At 53.8% G+C, this 18618-nt stretch overlaps 7 protein-coding genes and 1 non-coding gene across 8 annotated transcripts; 4 read left to right on the plus strand and 4 right to left on the minus strand.

The window, feature by feature from the left end:
• Positions 1–439: 439 nt before the first annotated feature.
• B0T26DRAFT_t143 lies at positions 440–511 on the minus strand. Its single transcript has one exon. It is a non-coding gene; the product is annotated as a tRNA-Cys (tRNA).
• A 427-nt stretch (positions 512–938) lies between these two features.
• On the minus strand, positions 939–2610 carry B0T26DRAFT_646347 (Alpha/Beta hydrolase protein; the record flags this gene model as incomplete). The annotated part of the gene is made up of 7 exons (XM_060437799.1): positions 939–1101; positions 1170–1210; positions 1313–1448; positions 1510–1550; positions 1648–1754; positions 1830–2140; positions 2252–2610. 7 exons carry the CDS (start codon positions 2608–2610, stop codon positions 939–941), a joined length of 1158 nt encoding a protein of 385 aa, XP_060296717.1.
• A 960-nt stretch (positions 2611–3570) lies between these two features.
• Positions 3571–4924, minus strand: B0T26DRAFT_711371 (uncharacterized protein). The gene is made up of 2 exons (XM_060442032.1): positions 4313–4924; positions 3571–4204 (listed from the first exon to the last, which is right to left on the minus strand). The coding sequence occupies exons 1-2, from the start codon at positions 4671–4673 to the stop codon at positions 3651–3653; spliced, it is 915 nt and encodes a 304-aa protein (XP_060296718.1). The 5' UTR covers positions 4674–4924; the 3' UTR covers positions 3571–3650.
• A 1561-nt stretch (positions 4925–6485) lies between these two features.
• On the plus strand, positions 6486–8712 carry B0T26DRAFT_606519 (major facilitator superfamily domain-containing protein; the record flags this gene model as incomplete). The annotated part of the gene is made up of 3 exons (XM_060435826.1): positions 6486–7649; positions 7702–7958; positions 8658–8712. Coding segments are annotated over 3 exons (1476 nt in total), but the record flags the coding sequence as incomplete, so codon positions are not given.
• On the plus strand, positions 8600–11183 carry B0T26DRAFT_711376 (P-loop containing nucleoside triphosphate hydrolase protein). Its single transcript, XM_060442033.1, has one exon. It carries the CDS (start codon positions 8675–8677, stop codon positions 11054–11056), a length of 2382 nt encoding a protein of 793 aa, XP_060296720.1. The 5' UTR covers positions 8600–8674; the 3' UTR covers positions 11057–11183.
• An 839-nt stretch (positions 11184–12022) lies between these two features.
• Positions 12023–12715, plus strand: B0T26DRAFT_676161 (uncharacterized protein; the record flags this gene model as incomplete). Its single annotated transcript, XM_060439944.1, has 1 exon — positions 12023–12715. One exon carries the CDS (start codon positions 12023–12025, stop codon positions 12713–12715), a length of 693 nt encoding a protein of 230 aa, XP_060296721.1.
• A 1232-nt stretch (positions 12716–13947) lies between these two features.
• B0T26DRAFT_872250 (uncharacterized protein) lies at positions 13948–14650 on the plus strand (the record flags this gene model as incomplete). Its single annotated transcript, XM_060447959.1, has 3 exons — positions 13948–14278; positions 14340–14486; positions 14546–14650. The coding sequence occupies exons 1-3, from the start codon at positions 14132–14134 to the stop codon at positions 14648–14650; spliced, it is 399 nt and encodes a 132-aa protein (XP_060296722.1). The 5' UTR covers positions 13948–14131.
• A 656-nt stretch (positions 14651–15306) lies between these two features.
• Positions 15307–18201, minus strand: B0T26DRAFT_648135 (uncharacterized protein; the record flags this gene model as incomplete). Its single annotated transcript, XM_060437977.1, has 5 exons — positions 15307–15521; positions 15595–17671; positions 17746–17898; positions 17979–18006; positions 18071–18201. The coding sequence occupies 5 exons, from the start codon at positions 18199–18201 to the stop codon at positions 15307–15309; spliced, it is 2604 nt and encodes an 867-aa protein (XP_060296723.1).
• Positions 18202–18618: the final 417 nt, after the last annotated feature.

Below are 18618 nucleotides of genomic sequence, written 5' to 3' on the forward strand. Positions count from 1 at the left end.
GAAGACATTTTTGGCGGTATCACATCGGCTGGAACAGCTAACGGGTACGGTACTAATTAGTACATAATTGAATGGGGAGTATCGACTGCCGGTTAAAAATGACGTGCAAATCTCGGAAGTAGGCCTGGGAAGATGCTGATGGACACAGCGGGCAGTTCCGCGGCCACGGAACGGCTTTGCTTCCGGGGCCATGACCAACTGCCCAGCCTCAGTTATCGTATGCGACTTGCCACTCGCCGCTCGGGTCGCTCGATTAGGCCGTCGATTGCTGCAGGCCAAGCCCGGTGGATTGGCCAATGGCGATTGACGCAATTAACAGCGCAGCAAAGGGATCGGGAACGGAAAATTAAAGCAAAAGGGACTCTTCGTATCAAGGGGGGAAAACCCAATGGGGCAGACCTCTTGGGGAGGTACGGTGCAAAAATGGTGCAAAAAGAGTAGGACGAAACGCGATTTGAACGCGTGACCTACCGGACTGCAGCCGGTTGCTCTACCCCTGAGCTATTCGTCCAGGCAACTGAGCTGATTTGTTGGTTGGGAGTTGCAGGGCGTTTTAGCCAATAAATACGGCACCCCCTGTCAGGGGTTTGTCTTGCAAAACCTTCCCCACCTCACATTTCGAGACTTGGCCAGACTTGAGTTCTAAGAACAAAAGCCTAGGTTTTTGACAATGTCTAGAATAATAAACATTTTCATATTATTTCTCATCACCGCCCGTTCACCATGAAGACGACAATGTTGTGAACTTGTCGGTATGACCACTATATACGTTTTATTTCTTAGAAGTCGTATCATTAGTTCTAGGTAGTTGTTTACCTGAGGCACCCTGCTTACTTCCAATGCAAATGCTAATTAAATGCCTCTCTCTCGCACACCAACTCCCTCCCGCGTGCCCACCACACACCTCCCTGATCTGGGTGCTTGGTATCTAATCGCGCTCAAAGCCCATTGGAAGTGAGGAAATCGGTGATTTCCTTGAATGACTCCGCGGCGTTGAGGTGCAGGTTGAGCCCGTGGCCGGCGCCTGGGAAGCTGACGGCTTTGAACGACTTGGCGTGGGAGAAGACCTCCGCGCCTGGGTTTTCGAGGAGGCCGTCGCAGCTGGTAATGTTAGAAGCAATCCACAATCAAACCGGTCTTTTTCGGAATCAACGGAGGCAGAAACTTACTCGGACATGCAGAAGATGAAGTCGAACTGGCCAGACATGATCTGATGGGATCCCGCCGAGGCAGCCCAATGATTAGCGCATCATGTGCATAGGTGAGTGCAAGAACAGAAACATTGAAAACATTAAAAATAGGGCGTCCTCACCATGGCTGGACCTGTAAACGCAGTTGGGAGGTTGGTGATGCTCGAAGCCGTCAAGAGTTCGGTGACGGCAAGCGGAGCCTTGGTGTTCTCAGCAAACTGAGCCACCGCCGGATCGTAGTCGGGCGCCTTGAAGAATCTGAAGAGTGCAAGCAACATTATTAGTAGATACTCTTGATTATGGGAGGGATATAGCTTACGTGGCCACGTTGGTGAGGACGTCGGCATTCGTCAGATAACCCTGGTTCGCCGGTGTCAGATCTAATTACATACTCGACAACATTCAAAAGGGGCCTATCCAAGACAGATAGAAGACAAACAGGGCAAAGGAAGCTCACAGTGTCAAGCCGGCGCCATTTGGCCGGCGATTGGAATGAGGCAATGCGGATGGCTCCGGCCTCGGCGAATCCCAGCCCGTTCACAAACGTCTTGTTCAAGCTGAAGCCTGCAGAACGACACATGGATCTCATCAGTGCGGTTCATCAAATTTTTGCTTGGCAGTTAGACGTGGAGAACGCACCGGTAAGCACAATGCCGTCGGCAATCGACAAGTTGTTGGCGAGGGCGGTGATGGAGATGACGCTTCCGAAGCTGTGGCCGAGCAGGACCACGGCCGGGGGCTTGCCCGTGCCGCCGACGAACTGGCCGGCCTTGACCAGCTTGGTGAGCTCGGCCAGGATGGCGACCTGGTTTGAAAGCTGCGCCACGTAACCCGAGACCCGTGACGACGCGCCCACGCCGAGGCGGTCATACGAAAAGATGGAATACCCCTGCCCGATCGCCCAGTCCGTGAAGCTGTACATGGTTTTGTTGAGCTGCGGATCCCAGTACCTGGTTCCCGGTGGAATGTCAATTGGGGGAGCCAAGCAGCTAGCGAAAAAGTGAAACGATAATCACTCTGGCAGGTTCGAGCTGGAGCATGCCACACCCGTCCAAACTTACGTCTTGTCAAACCCCAGGCCATGGGTGGCTATTAGCACCGTGCTCTTCTTTTTGGAATCTGGCTTGCCGTTGCCTGGCCTGCAGAAGGTGGCCGCGATGTTGTAGGTTGCCGTGACGACCTGGACACCAGGGGCGATGACGCTGGACGCCGTGGTGACATTCCTGCTCGTGATCGTGTCGACAAAGTCGGCCACGTCAAAGTCGGTCTGGAAGTGAGGCAGCCCGAAGACAAGGTTGGTCGACGTGACTGTGACAGGGATATTGTACGAGTTGCATGTCTTTGCGTTGGCAGCGCTTGCCACGCCGGCAATGGTGCTTGCTGCCAGAAGGAGGCTCTCCAAGAGGGTATGTGTTTTCATTGTGGCTAAGACTCGGAGAGGAGCTCGGCAAGTGCTGGATCCTTTTGGTAGCAGCAATGCTCGGGCTTGTGTTGCGGGTTTGTCTTGGCTCGTCTTCAACCTCCACTCACTTTCGTGTCCCTGAGAATACGTTCCAGTCTTGAAATCTTATATACCTATGCAAATGAAAATTCTTCCACTGGTCCCGGTAATCCTCTGTGGAGCCGGAGCCAATCCCATCCCTCCAAAGTCCAGTTACTGATTGACGTAGCAGTCCCTGGGTGGGCGTGGTGTAGGAAGAGGTCTGAGACATGCTGCTACAATGCATGTTTAATTAGGCCGAGAGCCAAGGCAATTTGAGCCACATATTGGTAAATCAACCGTCATGAGCTACCAATTCGTATTCTCATATCAAATTAGGACAGTGGGGAGGAGGGGAGGCTGAGTAAAGGCCCCGGCTAGCTGCGTCACGCGCGTCAGCGACTCGCGCGCTAGAAGTTGAACGAGACATAGGTTTCTCGCCATAAACGGAGACCCGACCTTATTGGCACCTGCCGCCCTATACTGCCAGTCTGAGGTATTTGTCAAGGCGGGGTGCAATCGGTGCAACTAATAAGGTAACTAACCCTAAATGGACCGAGTAGGGATGCGCAAGCTGAAGCTACCTCGCATTTTTGAGCCCTTTTGTCATGATTGAGCGCTTTTATCGTCTGGCGGAACCTGCGAAGGACTGTCCCACAAAACTCCGGAAATGCAAATAGAGATTAATAATCAGTATACTCCCCGGGCCCGTCCGTGTATCCGGGCTAGGCGTCTTGATGTCATCCCGAGATAGTGGCTCGTTATGACTGCCTATTCCAGAGAATCGCCATCTTTGGGTTGCATTCCGCACGGAGCAGTGATTACTCAACCTGGTATCCCTTGCAAGTATCCAAAGATGGGGTCTGGTGATTAATACCGACCGCAATTCAATATTGAAAGTTTGGGTACCAATGGCTATTCTCATTAAGCTGTCTGAATTTGTAATTACCTACAGGCGGCTCAAGGCAAGCCAACGCAAACTAGAAACTATAAATCTGAGCCGGAGAATACCCCAGTTCTGCCAAGACGCCCGGTTTCGACATGGCTCCCTTCAGCGCCTTTTCCATAGGCGGCGGCCCGCAGACGAGGACTTTGATGTCCTTGTTCTTTTCCGAACTCGCGATCAAGCCAGCATCCTCGAGGATCTGTTTGGTGATGAATCCCTTGGGGTGCGGAGAGGAAGATTCTGGCGTGGCCACGACGTAGATGGCCTTGAAGCGGTCGGGGAACTTCTTCTGCAGCGCACCGAACTGCTCAGCCAGGAAAATTTCCGAGTCGGTGTTAACTCCCCAGACGAGCGTGATGCGCGTCTTGTCCCCGGGGTTGTTGAGGATGCCTTGTGTCAGCTGGTACATGGGTGTGATGCCGGCGCCGCCGGCTATCAGGGCCACGTGCGGGTGCTTATTTGGTGTCCAGCTAAGTCCCTTGATGGGGGCGACGGTGAGTCTGTCGCCCGGCTTGAGCGAGTGGAGGTGAGAACTCTGCTTCCCGCCGGGATAGTGCTTCACCATAAGCTCAACGAAGCCAGTCTCGTCTGCGGTGGTCCGCCAATGTTAGCTCCAACACGGTAACACGGCGACAACAACCCTTGCCATCACCGGACAGTTCTCGGGGGGGTGGGGAATAAGAAAAGCATGCGCACCCAGGGAATTCACGGGAGTATATGGCCGGAGGACGGGCAGCCACCGACCAGCGGGAATGGAGATGGTGAGAAGAGCTGACGTCAGCGAGAGCCCGCCTGGCTGGGTCGCGTTGGGGAGCTCGAAGCGCAGGCGTTTGACGTTGTGGCTGACCAGCTCGGTGCTATGGAGTCGCAGACTATGGAAGCCGAAGCTTGCCAGACTGGGCTTGTCGGTTGCATTGGCGCCCGCAGACTTGCGCAGGTACAAAGCATAGGCGCCCACGCCTGCGACGGCGGCTGCGACAGCAACTTGAGTGCCAGACATTGAGCTTGCAGTGAGTTTGGCGCGGAGAAATTGCGGAAAGGGCCCAGATGGAGGCATATTGGAGGCGCGAGATCAGACAATGGGCACTCGGTTAAATAAGTCAGGACAAGACACGCTGCTCGAGCGACGGCGCTGCGCAAAGCCACGCACGCCGCACTCCCCGCAGACAGTACTGTTCGGACGGGGACCGCTAGTCACAACTTGAGGCTGAAGTACTGCGCCGTGGATCTCCGGACCACCGATGCTGAGTTGCCGGTACTGGTACTGGTACTGGCGCAGGTACCGGTGCTGGTGCTGGTGCTGGTGCTGGTGCTGGCGCTGACACGGGGCGCTGGCTTGTACAGAACCTTGACTGTCAACCGCAGCTGAATGGACCGAGTCCGGATAAAATGTCTCTACAACCTGCACGGCTGCTGTTGCCCGGAGTTCGTCTATGGGGAAGTCCAACACCCGTCGTTTTTATGCTGTGACGACCTGCGCTGGGCCTGGGCTTGGCGGCGGCCGACGGGCAGGCGCTCTCCGTTCAACATCAAAGGATGAGAGGTTGCCTACAGTGTGGCCCAGCAATTAAGTCGAGAGATTTGGATCAACGACGGCGCATCCAAGGGCCGCCACCGCCGACTGTTGGCACGATGAAGTGGCATGATGCTCTTGGCCGCCACCAACAGCTTGAGGCGCGGGAGCAGTCGGAGTGGCGAGGCACTGTGCTTTCGGTTGTCTCAATTCTTAACCCAACCCAGCGCGCGGATAATCGAATCACTCGGACGCGAAGTCGAAGCGACGCTAGCCGGCCGGACATCGCTGGGCCAGGCACCCGAGAATTTGGTCCCAACTCGCAATGCGCTATGCTACAAACAGAGGGCGCCTGAGTGGTGTGGAAAATGTGGAGACAGAACGGGACCGCAATCGGTGGTTATTATTTCCGGATACCGACTGCGCAGGGTGGGTCCGGACCTAGCGACCAGTTGACCGACCGTTTTATTTTCGGTCTTAAACCCGACCTGGCCATGGAGTCATGTTGAAGAGCCGCCGCCAAGTTTCCTTCCAAACCCAACCCACCTGACCAGGAGTCTCCGCAGTTTTCCAAGCACATTGTACACGATGTCTTTCTTCCTTGAAGATGTGGATGCGTAGTAGTTATTTGCACTCCGTCCGACGTATACATCTTCAATGCTCTACACAAACAGTCATGTCCGGCTTTAGCACCGAGGTAGACGACGAATAGAAGACAGCTTTCGAGATGCCTGTGAACGGGCCATTTCCCCTCTCTCCCAACAGGAGAGGTTCCAACCCCTATTTGGCTTTCCACACTTGAAGCTTATAAGGTTGCATGATTCAGCAAGTTTCCTCTTCAGTTCCCTCAAGTGCGTACGAGGACGAGCCAACCGACCTTTGCGGGTCCTCTCCGAGCGTACATACACTAGTTCTAGCAAGGCCATGGCCGATCATGACGACGTTGTCAAGTGACCACAACTGTGATCGGCTATGATGGGTTCCTGACCCCTTTAAAGCTCAGTGTATATCGTTTCTGTCTTGGCTGCTGAAGTCTAGCAGTTTCGCTCATTATTCTCCGTCGTGTTGTTAATTGACTGTTCACGACGGCGCCTCGCTCACGAGTTGCTTTTGTCCCTGATATTTGTACACTTATCGATACAAATTCCCCCGTGTAAAAGTGACGTCATGTCTCGACCAACCGGCACCGGCGACCCAGACTGGACAAATTCGGAATCCGAAGGATTGAGGCACAAAAATGTCCAGAATGGCTTGGGGGAGGCGCCTGGAGCATTCCACGACGAGTCGGCACCGTCTGACCTACCAGCACCATCTAACCAAGAACTGGTGAAGGAAAATGAAAGTGGGGAAGCCGACAAGATCGAACTAAGGGAGGAGGATGCGTACGACGAACTCGGCTTCTCCTTCTCAACGTGGAAGAAGTGGACGATACTCAGCGTCATCTTCATTGTGCAGACGTCGATGAACTTCAATACTTCGCTATACTCGAACGGTCTCGCCGGAATCTCCACAGAGTTTGGTGTCAGTGAGCAGGCTGCCCGCGTCGGGGCTGCCATCTTCCTCATCACCTATGCTTTTGGATGCGAGCTGTGGGCGCCATGGTCCGAGGAATTTGGCCGCAAACCAGTCCTGCAAATGTCTCTCGGCCTGGTAAACGTATGGTGTATTCCCGTTGCCTTGGCGCCAAACTTTGCCACATTGCTTGTGGGCCGCGCCCTTGGAGGTCTGTCTTCGGCTGGCGGAAGCGTTACCCTGGGTATGATTGCCGACATCTTCGAAGCCAACGAGCAGCAGTACGCAGTTGCTTACATCGTCTTTTCGTCCGTTGGCGGATCCATCCTCGGGCCTATTATTGGCGGCTTTGTCGAAGCGTACCTCGACTGGAGGTGGGCTATATGGATACAGCTCATTTTCGGCGGGTTTGCACAGATCCTGCATCTGCTGTTAGTCCCGGAGACCAGGACAACCCTCTTGCTCGACAGAATCGCAAAGAAGCGGCGCAAGTCGGGACAGTCCCCCAATATCTACGGCCCCGACGAACTAGAGCCATTCTTCGAGCGGTTCACCTTCAAGGAGCTCTTGTGGACTTGGATTCGCCCCTTTCGGATGTTCTTGACAGAACCGATTGTATTGACCCTCTCACTTCTCTCGGGCTTTTCAGATGCTTTGATATTCATGCAAATACAAAGTTTTGCCCTCGTTTACAAGCAATGGGGGTTTTCTTCGGTACAGATTGGGTTGTCTTTCATCCCTATCGGTTTGGGCTACGTGATCGCCTGGATCTCGTTCATTCCCGCCATCCGTCGAAACAAAGCTCAGCGCGAGCGGAACCCAGACAACGACCATGCCCAGTATGAGTCACGTCTGTGGTGGCTCTTGTTTACAGCGCCATGCCTGCCAATTGGTCTCATAATCTTTGCCTGGACCTCTGGAGGGCCTCCAATCCACTGGGTTGGCACCATGGTTGGATCTGCCATCATAGGCATAGCGAATTACTCCATTTACATGGCTACTATTGACGTAAGTGCATCCGCTTCGCTTCCTTCCACGAGGCTTACCAGATAATTTGAAGTATATGATATGCGCTTATGGGCCATACTCGGCGTCTGCCACAGGCGGGAATGGATGGTCTCGTGACTTCTTAGCCGGTGTCTTGACAGTACCAGCCACGCCATTCTATACCAATATCGGGGGTGCGCGACACCTAGAAATTGCGAGCACTATCCTGTTCGCCATCTCGCTTGTTCTGGTATGTGCCGTCTATGCGATTTACTACTACGGCCCGGTGCTCCGCAAACGCTCTCCGTTTGCCGAGAGCCTGGCATCTGCGTCGACGGATGGGGCTCCTGGCCACCCACGGCGACGATTGTCGAGGCTTCTGAGCGAGGAATACCCTCACGCAAATATCGCTCAAGTGGGAGCTCCTACTTCCACAAGAGATACGGTGCCGCGCGTGAGGAATAAGAACCCTGGTAGGGATGCAGTCGACGGGAGGTGAGTTGTAAAAATGTGCATGAACTGGAAGAAGCGGGCAAAAAGGGGGTCATTGGGAACGCACAGCAAATGCAGCGATTTTTGTAAAAGCGGGTTTTCTCTTTCTTGTCTTTGATCACCTTTGCTTTTCCTGTAATAATAAAATATACGAATGTATAATATAATGAAAGTCTTGCGCCTGTAACCGACGCATTTTTTGCAAATACTACCTCAAGATACCTGGTACCTAGGTAGAGTACAAAATTCCAGCTTTAGTTAGACTATGTCGAGTGCTTTTTCACTCCGTGACAAGCTTGCAGCCGCCGTGAAGTCGGTGACTTCCCGCGTCCTGTTCTCTGTAAAAGACGAAAGTTGGTTGTCCGGAGTACTAGTACAGCAGGCGGTGAGTGCTTTAAGACTAGCGTGGTCAGCCGCCGAGAGTTTGGTCCAATTTGACCCGCTGAGCGCCAAACCATCAGCCCTTTCGCGGGGCTCTCTAGGCATTGAACTTTTTTCTGCCAGGAATTTCCAGAAACAGGCAGCCCCAGTACACAGTACAAAACTTCGCGACCATGGCAGACGACGGCCTGCTGCTCAATTTCGAACTCGGGGATGTGCCACTGACAAGTCAGGTCAAATTCAAGGGCGGCCGCTGGAGAGATCGGGTCCGAGCGCAGAAGACGGTCAACAAAGACCATCAAGTCGCAGCCCCGACAGACGACGACGAGGCCGACAGACCGACAAAACGGCCAAGAACAGACGACGATGTCCCGGGGCGGCGCTTCAAAGTGGCCAAGGCCAACAATGCGAACGACAAGCCACCGAGCTATGCCATGAAGACTGGCCAGATATCCTCTGGTCTGTTCACGTCCAACCCAGCAGCCGTTTCGGCATTCAACGACCATAAAGACGAGGAAACCGAGCCTGCGCAACCCTCCAATGCGCCACTCACAGACGAAGCCGAGAATTTCCTCGCCCTGGGACTCTCCAGGCGAGTCGCTCAACACCTGGCGACAAAGTTGGAGATGAAAGCCCCAACCGCCATCCAGAAGAGCACAATACCGCTGCTGATCAAAGAGGACCACGACGCCTTTCTGCAGGCCGAGACGGGCTCCGGCAAGACGCTGGCTTACCTGTTGCCCATCATCCATAGGATAATGGCTTTGAGTCTCAACAAAGACGGCACTTCCAAGGACATACAGGTGCACAGGAACTCGGGGTTGTTTGCCATTATCCTGGCGCCAACCCGCGAACTTTGCAAGCAAATCGCCCTGGTGGCCGAGAAGGTGCTCCGCTGTACCCCGTGGCTCGTCTGCACCACAGTTATTGGAGGCGAGAGCAAGAAGTCAGAAAAGGCGCGCATCAGGAAAGGCGTCAACATCCTGATCGCAACACCGGGCCGGTTGACCGATCATTTAGACAATACCAAGGTCCTCGACGTCGGCACAGTGCGGTGGCTGGTTCTGGACGAAGGTGACCGGATGATGGAGATGGGCTTCGAGGACGATATTCGAACCATTATTGGAAAGACCAGAGAGGTTACACTCTTGAAGCAGAACTCGGAGGGCGTTGTTCTGGATGGCGTTCTCCCTACTCGGAGAGTCACTGTTCTTTGCTCGGCCACCATGAAGATGAATGTTCAGAAACTGGGCGAGATCAGTCTAGAAGATGCGGCGCACATTACTGCGTCAAAATCCGAGCTCGACAAGGATAGCGAAACTGGCAACGACGCCGCTTTCTCCGCTCCGGCTCAGCTTAAACAACAATGCATCATTACGCCAGCCAAGCTACGATTGGTCACGCTGACTGCCCTGTTGAAGTCGACATTTGCTAGACGAGGCACAGTCTTCAAGGCCATCATCTTTATCTCATGTGCCGACTCTGTCGACTATCATTTTTCGCTATTGAAGTCGACAACGACTCCCGAAATCCCCGCCCCGACACCTGATACACCTTACACACCGCCAGAAAAGCCAAATCCCGACACGGAAACAACTGTCGCTCTAGCGTCTTACATCACATCACCAGCAAATCCTAAGGTGGCGCTCCACAAGCTCCACGGCTCCCTCGCGCAGCCCGTTCGGACGGCCACCCTCAACGCTTTCACCGTCTGCAAAGAGCCTGCCGTTCTCATTACCACAGATATCTCGTCCCGCGGCCTCGATGTTCCGGCTGTGGACCTCGTAGTAGAATACGACCCTGCTTTTTCCATATCGGATCATGTCCATCGTATTGGCCGAACTGCGCGGGCTGGTCGCGCTGGACGAGCAGTACTCTTTCTGCTTCCCGGCTCAGAGGAAGGGTACACGAGTCTTCTCGGCATAGCGAACCCCGTGGCGCCCCAACTGTACGAATCTGTGCTCCAAAAGGGGCTTGCGGCAGCTGTCAATCTCCCATCAGCCGACTCTAGTGCCGAAAGCGAGAAGCAAACTTGGAGCACCCGGGCTGAAGCTTTGCAGCTCCATTTCGAGCAGCGGCTGCTTGCTACTCCTCCTGGTGGTGGGAGTGCCGACCGTGGGCTTAAGTCCAAGGGGGCTAAGGGGAACAAGGGACGCGACATCAAGGCCCAGGACAACCCGCTACTTGACGCTGCCCGGCAAGCATTCCGATCCCATATACGTGCGTACGCAACACACGTGCGCGACGAGCGTGGATTCTTCGATATAACTCGGCTACATCTTGGCCACATGGCAAAGAGTTTTGGGCTTCGTGAGGCACCGGGCGGCATCGGCGGAGGCGTTGCCAGGCAAACTCATAGGGCACCCGCGCAGAAGGGTGTCATGGGCAAGCCGGCAGCGACAAGCAGGCAGTCGGGGGGTGGCAAAGTTGGCAAAGGCGGCGCGGGCGACAAGGACGACGATGGGCTAGGTGTCGTGGACGAGACGGCTGCTCGCAGGATGCGGGAGAAGATGATGGGAGTCATGAATGCTGCGAGCGAGTTCAACATTGGGTAAGAAGGGACGCCTGCCAGTTGCTGCGTACCAAGGTTACTATCTATATTAGCTATCTGATGAGATGTCTACGTATCATTATACCCCTAAGATAATTATATAGAAAGGATATATAAGGTGCTATCCCCCGTGTCTCTCTTACGGTTACCCAAGACATGTATTTTTGTATCCTGTTTCCTATCTCGGTGCCGCCACGAAGTGTAGACTTTGATGGCTTGCATGAAGGTTACCGTTATCTCCTTACGAGCCGGTAAAAGGTCGTTTCAGGAGACTTCACAAAGCCAAAGGTTCCATGTTCATTTGACGTTGAAACTGCCAAAGTCGTCAATATTTGACAGACTGCCTTTCTCGCCGTGTTTGAGGTACTCTGCTCCGTCGAGCCGCCCGGACGATCTAGCCATCTTCGACGGGTTGGCCGCTGGGGCTGCATCATCTTCCATTGATAGGTGGCAAAGAGCAAATTTCTTTTTACCATCTTATCTTTCTTTAATTAACTATTTCGGTGACCAGGTTGGTGGACCTTAGGAAATGCCCAGGAGAGTTCTAACAAAAGTTCTGTTTCCTCTTGATAGGTAGTTAAACTTCAATTCTTGACTTCCTACCCTGAATTCTGTATTGACAAGACCTGGAAATCCCGAGCTAGGGTTTTACAGCAAAAATGTATAACAGGAAAAACCCACAGAGGGCATGCTTAAAACGCCCATCCTCTGGCGCAACAGTTTCTTTTTGGCTTCTTCATATTTCCCCCTAACTCCCTTCACAGGCCCCTAAATCTACAGTCGTTTCGTAGAGAGCAGCCCACCATCTTTCGTCCCTCTTTCCAACCTGCTTGAGTGAGCAACTACTCATTGCGCAATGACCTCCCAAGAACAGTACTAAGAGTCCCTCGGGAAAGCGGTTTCCAAGGTTTATGAGACAGGCCCAGGGGATTTTGTCAACATTGACCCGACCGAGGCGGAAGAACAAGATATGATCTTCGTCTTGCACCCCGGAACGTCCAGCGCGGACGAGGTTGATGGGAACAGCGACGTGGCCGGATGGGGCAGGGCAGATAGCCCGATGTCGGATTATGAGGAAATCTTAGGGTACTACGGAGAAGCAGCCAAAGAAATAAGAAGCGGACAACCAGAGGCAGTGGAAGCCGTGGCGTCTGACTCCAACAGCAAACCACACACACCCGCCCCGGCGAAACGTCCAGGCAGCACCGGCTCGCTGCAGCGTTCGGCATCGAGTTCCCTCCCAGAACGAGAGGGCTGGATCAACAGAGCCACAGCCAGCCAGCTGCGGGAAAGGCTGAGCCAGAGGGCGCAGGCGGTGGAAGACGATGGCGTCCTGCAGCCTCTGCCCTCGCCCGCTCTACCGCCGTCGCAGAAGCCTTTCCAAGCTAAGCCTCCTCCTAAAACCATGTACGCAACAGCCACAGCCGACAACAGCAACCTCTGCGACAACAGCACCGACAATGCCGAACGCCCGCCGGTACTGCTGCAGACACAGTTGCAGTTCGAGGTTCTAATGCTGCGGCTAATGCGAGAATCCGAATACCCGCTCACGAGACTGGAAGACAAGCTGGTGGAGATGCACGACATGATAGCTGAGAACCTTCGCTACGTAGTCGAAGAGATCAGCTTCCGTCTTTGGCAGTTCCCAAGCAATCTCTGCTAGATAGATAGAACCCGTACTGTTTGGCACACAGCGCGCAACGCGGGGTTTAAAACCCGGGCTGGGCAGGGAATCGCGAGGTCGGATGGGAGAGACGGTAGTGGTTATGAGAGACAGTGGCCAGGTTGTGAGGTCGCCTACCTGAAACACTCGAGCGGGTAGCACAAGGCATGTCTTTGAAGCTGTATTTCTTTCGGTATTATTTACCTGATATATTTCAGCCATGTGGATCTTCTCTTTCACTCAACATAGTTATTCATGTCTAGCTAGAGCTACACCCAACCAGTCATGTCGCAATCGTGGTGAAATCTGGAAGAAAACGGGCCAGAAGTCAGAAACAGGTATCTCTGTGATAGCTGGTCTATGTTATTGCCCAACTACACTCCAATCCCTGAATGTTTGTTGGCCTGGCACCCGGGAACAAGGAGAATAGTATCGCAAATAGACCAGTAGAAAAGGCCCTGAATAGGTAGGTACTTTTAGAGAAGAGATATACCTCTAGAATTCTAGGATAGGGGTTCTAATAGTTATTACCTCCCTCGGCGAAAAGCGTATAGGGCGAGTCGTAAGGAATTGGGGCCTTTTAAATCTTGGGAAATACCACGATAAAAAACATTCAGGGATTGGATTGTACATCCTTGCAGACTTTAAAAAAGCATTGCTCTCCACTCATCATTCCGCTCCAGAATTACTCGGGGACTAATCTGTCTCATCAGCCAACTATCTAGTTACCATGAATGTTTCCCAAACTCGTGACACCGCTCACAAGTTGACCTATGTAAGAAAGAAAGTGAGATGATGGATTCAGTCGATCTTCAGTTTCGTTCATTTGGCACCAATGTGGTTTCTATTAATGGCCACATCTAACGACTGTGACTTACATTCCATGGACTGAAACCACTTGAAGCAGGAATACGGGATATTCCCCATTTCTCTATAAAGCACAGAGGGGGATATAAGGAGTGAGGGAATTTCAACAATGGCATCCATTGTGGACTTCGTTCCCCATCTTAGTCGTTTGTGGTCTCCAATCCATTACTCGCTCCGGCGGTATTCTTCTCTTTCTCATCCCAACTGGCGCGCAGGGCTCGGCCCGGAGTCGAACAGCCGGCATCGCACGCGAGACAGCACACGCGTGTCTCACACAGCAGCAGTTTCCTAATGTTTTAATAACGACAGGCATCATTTGCTGTGTGAGGCTGATGGAATGGCCGTGAAATATTGGAATTGCTTTGGCGGTTTTGGAATTCGTGACAGGCTCGGGGGATCATAGACTAGTGCCTTCATGATCATGACAGCTCTATATAATGTAGCCGGGAGACGGATCCTGCCTCAGCTGTTTACATCTATGCGACCCATCACCTCTCCTGAGTTGCAACTGCACCTTCAAGTCTTCCCGCGAACAGGCCATCGCCCAACATGAGACTCAACACCCAGGCAGCAGCCGTCTTGGCCTTGGCCGTCTCCTTCGCCGAAGTGGCAGAGGCCAGGTGCACGCTGGACCCCGAGGATCTCGGGACGTACTGCAATGGAACGCTCTACAACGCGAAGCTCGTGAAGACGGACGTACATGTGCGGTGGCTCGCGGCTGGGGCCTGTCGGGCTGTCTGTCAACATAATGCTTGAGTCAGAGCTCGAAGTCTACGACCGTCTCGGCGGCCTGTGCCCGGGGTCGTTCCTGGACGCGTGGTGGGACACGACCATCAGGTGGTGGAACTACCCGGACAACCATGGATATTCGGCCTACGACAACGGCAAGCTAATCCAGGGCAACGTCACCTCAACGGAAGGCTGGAAGTCCTGGCAGGGCCCATCGCGCCGTTCTTTGGTTAGCAGGGCCAGGGCGTGCAGCACGGGCTGTATAGTCCCGTCTCGGTTCTCGTCAAGCAGGGGTCTCTGGTGTGCGTGGACCTGGCGAGTTTACTTCCGCTGCCATAAGTGCGTGCGCGGTTGACTTTGCGACATCTGGCAACTATGTAACTACTATCTTGGTGGAGGTAATAGTCTCCTTGTTGGGAAGGAAAGGGGCGCGAGGGTTTAAAACGGGGGCAACAAAGGGGGGTTCAAAAGGGGTTCGAAAGGGGTTCAAAAGGGGGTTCAAAAGGGGTTCGAAAGGGGTTCAAAAGGGGTTCAAAAAAGGGATCGCGATTTAGTGTTGTGTTGTAGTGAGGTGGTGGACCCGGCATATCTGGATCTGCTTTGTGGCAGGGATCGACATACATGCCATGCTCTTACTAGCTGATCACAAATGTTAACGAATAAACGAATGCCTACTTGGTGAGATTGAAGTCAAAAACGTGGCTTGAAATAATGGTGAACGGGTTGTGCAGGATAACGGGAAAGGGGAATGTCATTAATGTTTCTCCGCAGGCACCTAAACAAATCAAGCATCACCTAGCTCGACCCTACTACAACTAGTTCTAAGCTAAGAGAAAAAGGTAGCAATAGTATCAATACGATAACCTGAACCCGACCAGTAACCCAACTCCGTGAACCCCTTTTCCATCTCTCTATACTGTTGATTAATTACCGTTAAACACTAGGCGTCTCATAACCAGGGCATAAATAGCCACCCACTCCCCAGCGCCGTGGCTCTACGTGTAGACGCTCTCCGTCCACGAATTGACCTGCATCCCCTTTTCCGCCATCTGAGCGTCCTTGAGAAAATCTAGAGGCATCCACACCAGATGACCTTTGACTTCGTCCAGCTTGCTCCGAATATCGCCTGGAGGAACCATTCGGTCGAATATGTGTCCCGGTTTCACGCCCCTTGCTGGGAGGAAGGCGTTGTAGTCGTCAAATGTTTTGACTACAAATTTGTTTAGCCTGTCAGTTCCTGTGCTCATTGGTGAATGTGCGATGGTAGCAAGGGTGGTACTCACCATGGTCATCGGGGTCAGCGTGAAACAGATGCCTGAAGACCTCGGTGTTCTTCGTCGCCCGGCTAGTCCACATCTCCCACAGCTCGTCACTCAGGGGGTCCTCTACGAGCTTCCACGACTTGTCCTTGTCATAGACATTATTTGGCGAATCGTCGCCCGGCGGCTGGGCATTCGGGTCGTTGCTGCCGTCCAGCTCCTGTGGCGGTAATAGTCCGAGATGTTCTCGCCACAGATAGCGCCTCAGCGTCGCGGCGTGCCACCCTGCCTCGTACGGCTTTCCGGCCATGGTGGACGAGAATCGTTCCGTATCCTCCAAGACGATGCTCAGCTCGCTGTCGTGATATCCTAGTTGACTTCGGTCGTTGAGGTTGCTCGAGCCGCACACTACAGTCCGGTCATCGACGATGAGAAGCTTGGCGTGGATGTAGAGCTCTTCCTGTATCCAGTTGGCGACCTCCTCTTCCGGCTTTCCGTCCCAATGCGCCTCAGAAACCAGAGGTTGTCCGGCCATGGCACGCTGTCCGACGCCAGACGGCGAATCCGTATGCTGCCCCTCGGGCTGGGCTGCTTCGAAGCGTCGCTTGGTATCTGTCGCCTTCTCTTCGGCAGTCGGCTTGCGCTCTTCTGCTACGTTCTTGTGAAGTACCCCGTGGGCTGAAGCGTCCTGTTCGCGTCGTTTGCCTATGTGTTTATCGTGACCGACCTCGGAATCGATAGTCCCGTTCACACCCTCACCCATAATCTCTTCGGCCTCGGCCCGTTGCACATCCTGGTACTTGAGGCCCGACTGCTCCTCCTGCTTCTTGATGGCGGGTGTCTTGTTTAGGCGGTCATAGCTCCGGAGGTTGAAGAAGTAAATGTACTTCTTCGGATTGACCCCCTGCTTCCGGATCTGCTCGAATATGCTGTGCTCCCCTCGGCATATAGACTTGTATTGATAGTCCATAATGGCACGAGTCCCGAGTGCGCCGTCATCCCTCAGGTCGCCCGCAAACCCGGGCACGGCAGGGATCAGGATGATGACCCGAAACTTGCGTCCCTCTTTCCCGGCGCGGACGACGGCGTCTACGATAGCACGGCCTATCGTGTTGTGAATTGGGCTCTGCTTGTCTCCCGTTGCTGTGATGAAGAACTGGTTCTCGATGTAGACGTAGTGTTGCGCGTTACGGATGAGGTCGCTGTAGGCGTTCTGGATGGAGTGGTCTGTGAGGATGCCACTGGACCAGTCTGCACTGGAGCGTACAATCTGGGCGTGGACAGTGCCGCGATCGGCAAGGTTCTTGGTATCTAAGGAGGACAGCGGGTGGAGTACATAGTCACCCACCGGATGGCCAGGCCTTTGGACGCCCACAAGATCCTCATCATCACCCTGACGTCCTTGCAGCTCGATCCAGTCAAACCGGGCATCTCGCTTATACTTATCTCTCTTTATAAAGTTCCAGCGAAGAACAAAGTGTTCGGCAATGTCGTATATAGCCGGCCCAATGATGCCCATGGCAACGTCGTGCCAGGGCATGCGGCCATTTTCGGCCTTGCTCAGCTCGTTCTGCTTCCAGTCCTGCACGTTCTTAAAGTCCATGACGCGGTTGTTGTTGAAGTCCTGACCTGGCCACACCTCGTTGGTGACGCCCTCTGGGTGCACATCAGCTAGCACGTGTTGGTGCGTGTCCCAGCGGCCAAAGCAGAGATCCAAGCCGCCAATGAAGGCGACTTCGTAGTCAACAATGACGAACTTCTCATGGTGGGCCCAATAGAAAGTCATGTCGGCGGCGTTCTCCAAGACGTTGTGATCGGGGTGGCGCATGATGGTGATGTTGCCATAGCCAGGGGAGCCCTCGGGACACAGGGCCTGGAGTGCATGCTTGGTATGCTCCGAGTTGCACGTCAGAGCGGCCTGGACCTCGCGGTAGACGATGACATAGATCTTGACGCCTGCCTCGGCGCGCCGCTTGAGAATCTGGTCGAGGCGCCACTCCTGGTTGAAGTAAGGGGGTCGGCGCATAAAGAGCTCAGGCGACAGCCACCAGTCTGCAATGTATATCGTCTCCTTTGCGCCCTCAAGAGCGGCGGACACGGCCTGCGTCTCCCAAGTAAGCTTATGCCCCCAACACCATGTGCGCAGAGGTTGGGGACCCGAATGACGGCACGTACCCAGCAATAGTCTCTACCATCCACATACCACTTCGCTATGTTGCCCTCGCGCTCGGGAAAATAGGAATCAAAGCGATGCGATTCGGCGATCTTGCTGCGCTTCGCGTCGCAGGCTTTCTCGTGCGCCTCGTCATGGCGATGTTGGGGGTTGAACTGTTAGGAAGTCTTGTTAGCAACCACAAAGAGTAGAGGGTATGGCTAGGAACGATAAGAGAGAATAGGATATAACTGACTAGATTCGCAAACTTGCCGATCTTGTGCCTAAGTGCTAGTCAATAGGCGGATTCCGCGTAACGCGAAACAGTCGGGGTGGGCCAATACACACTTCTGTTGGATCATGCGGATTTTCGCGTCGCGGATGTGGTCATTGTTGTCGATCTTGTCTTTGAGCTCGCGGAAGGGAAGCTTGAGCTTATGGCCGAGGCTCTCGTCATGCTTCTCTTTGGGATCGCTCATGGCTGCGACTGGGAAGGGGGCTGGGCTGGTCCCTAAAACTGGCACGTCGAGGTGCAATGCGAGTGTTGGCGTGGAGATTTATGTCGAGGTCGACGACAAGCATAGAGGGCGAATATTGGAGAAAAGAGAGCGTAGAGGACCAAAAGGAAGCCAGGAGGGGGCGCAGGAGGTGTTGGGGTCAGCAACCAAGTTGGTCCACAGACAGGTATTGTGCCACACAACAAAAGTCAAGAGGCTGTTTTTGCCAAGCAGTTCTTTATGTGCAATCTACACTAGCCATTGCTGAGCGAGCCTGGAAGCAAGGCAGAAGGACGCTGTGGTCGGCGAAATGATGCCGGATGCCGCATTAGGGGAGCGCTGGTGACGGTGACGTGATGTTCCCGTCCAAGTCGAATCCAAACACGCGACCTCCACTCC

Source organism: Lasiosphaeria miniovina (assembly GCF_030549165.1).
Source record: "Lasiosphaeria miniovina strain SMH2392-1A chromosome Unknown B0T26scaffold_4, whole genome shotgun sequence".
NCBI classification, from domain to species: Eukaryota; Fungi; Ascomycota; class Sordariomycetes; order Sordariales; family Lasiosphaeriaceae; genus Lasiosphaeria; species Lasiosphaeria miniovina.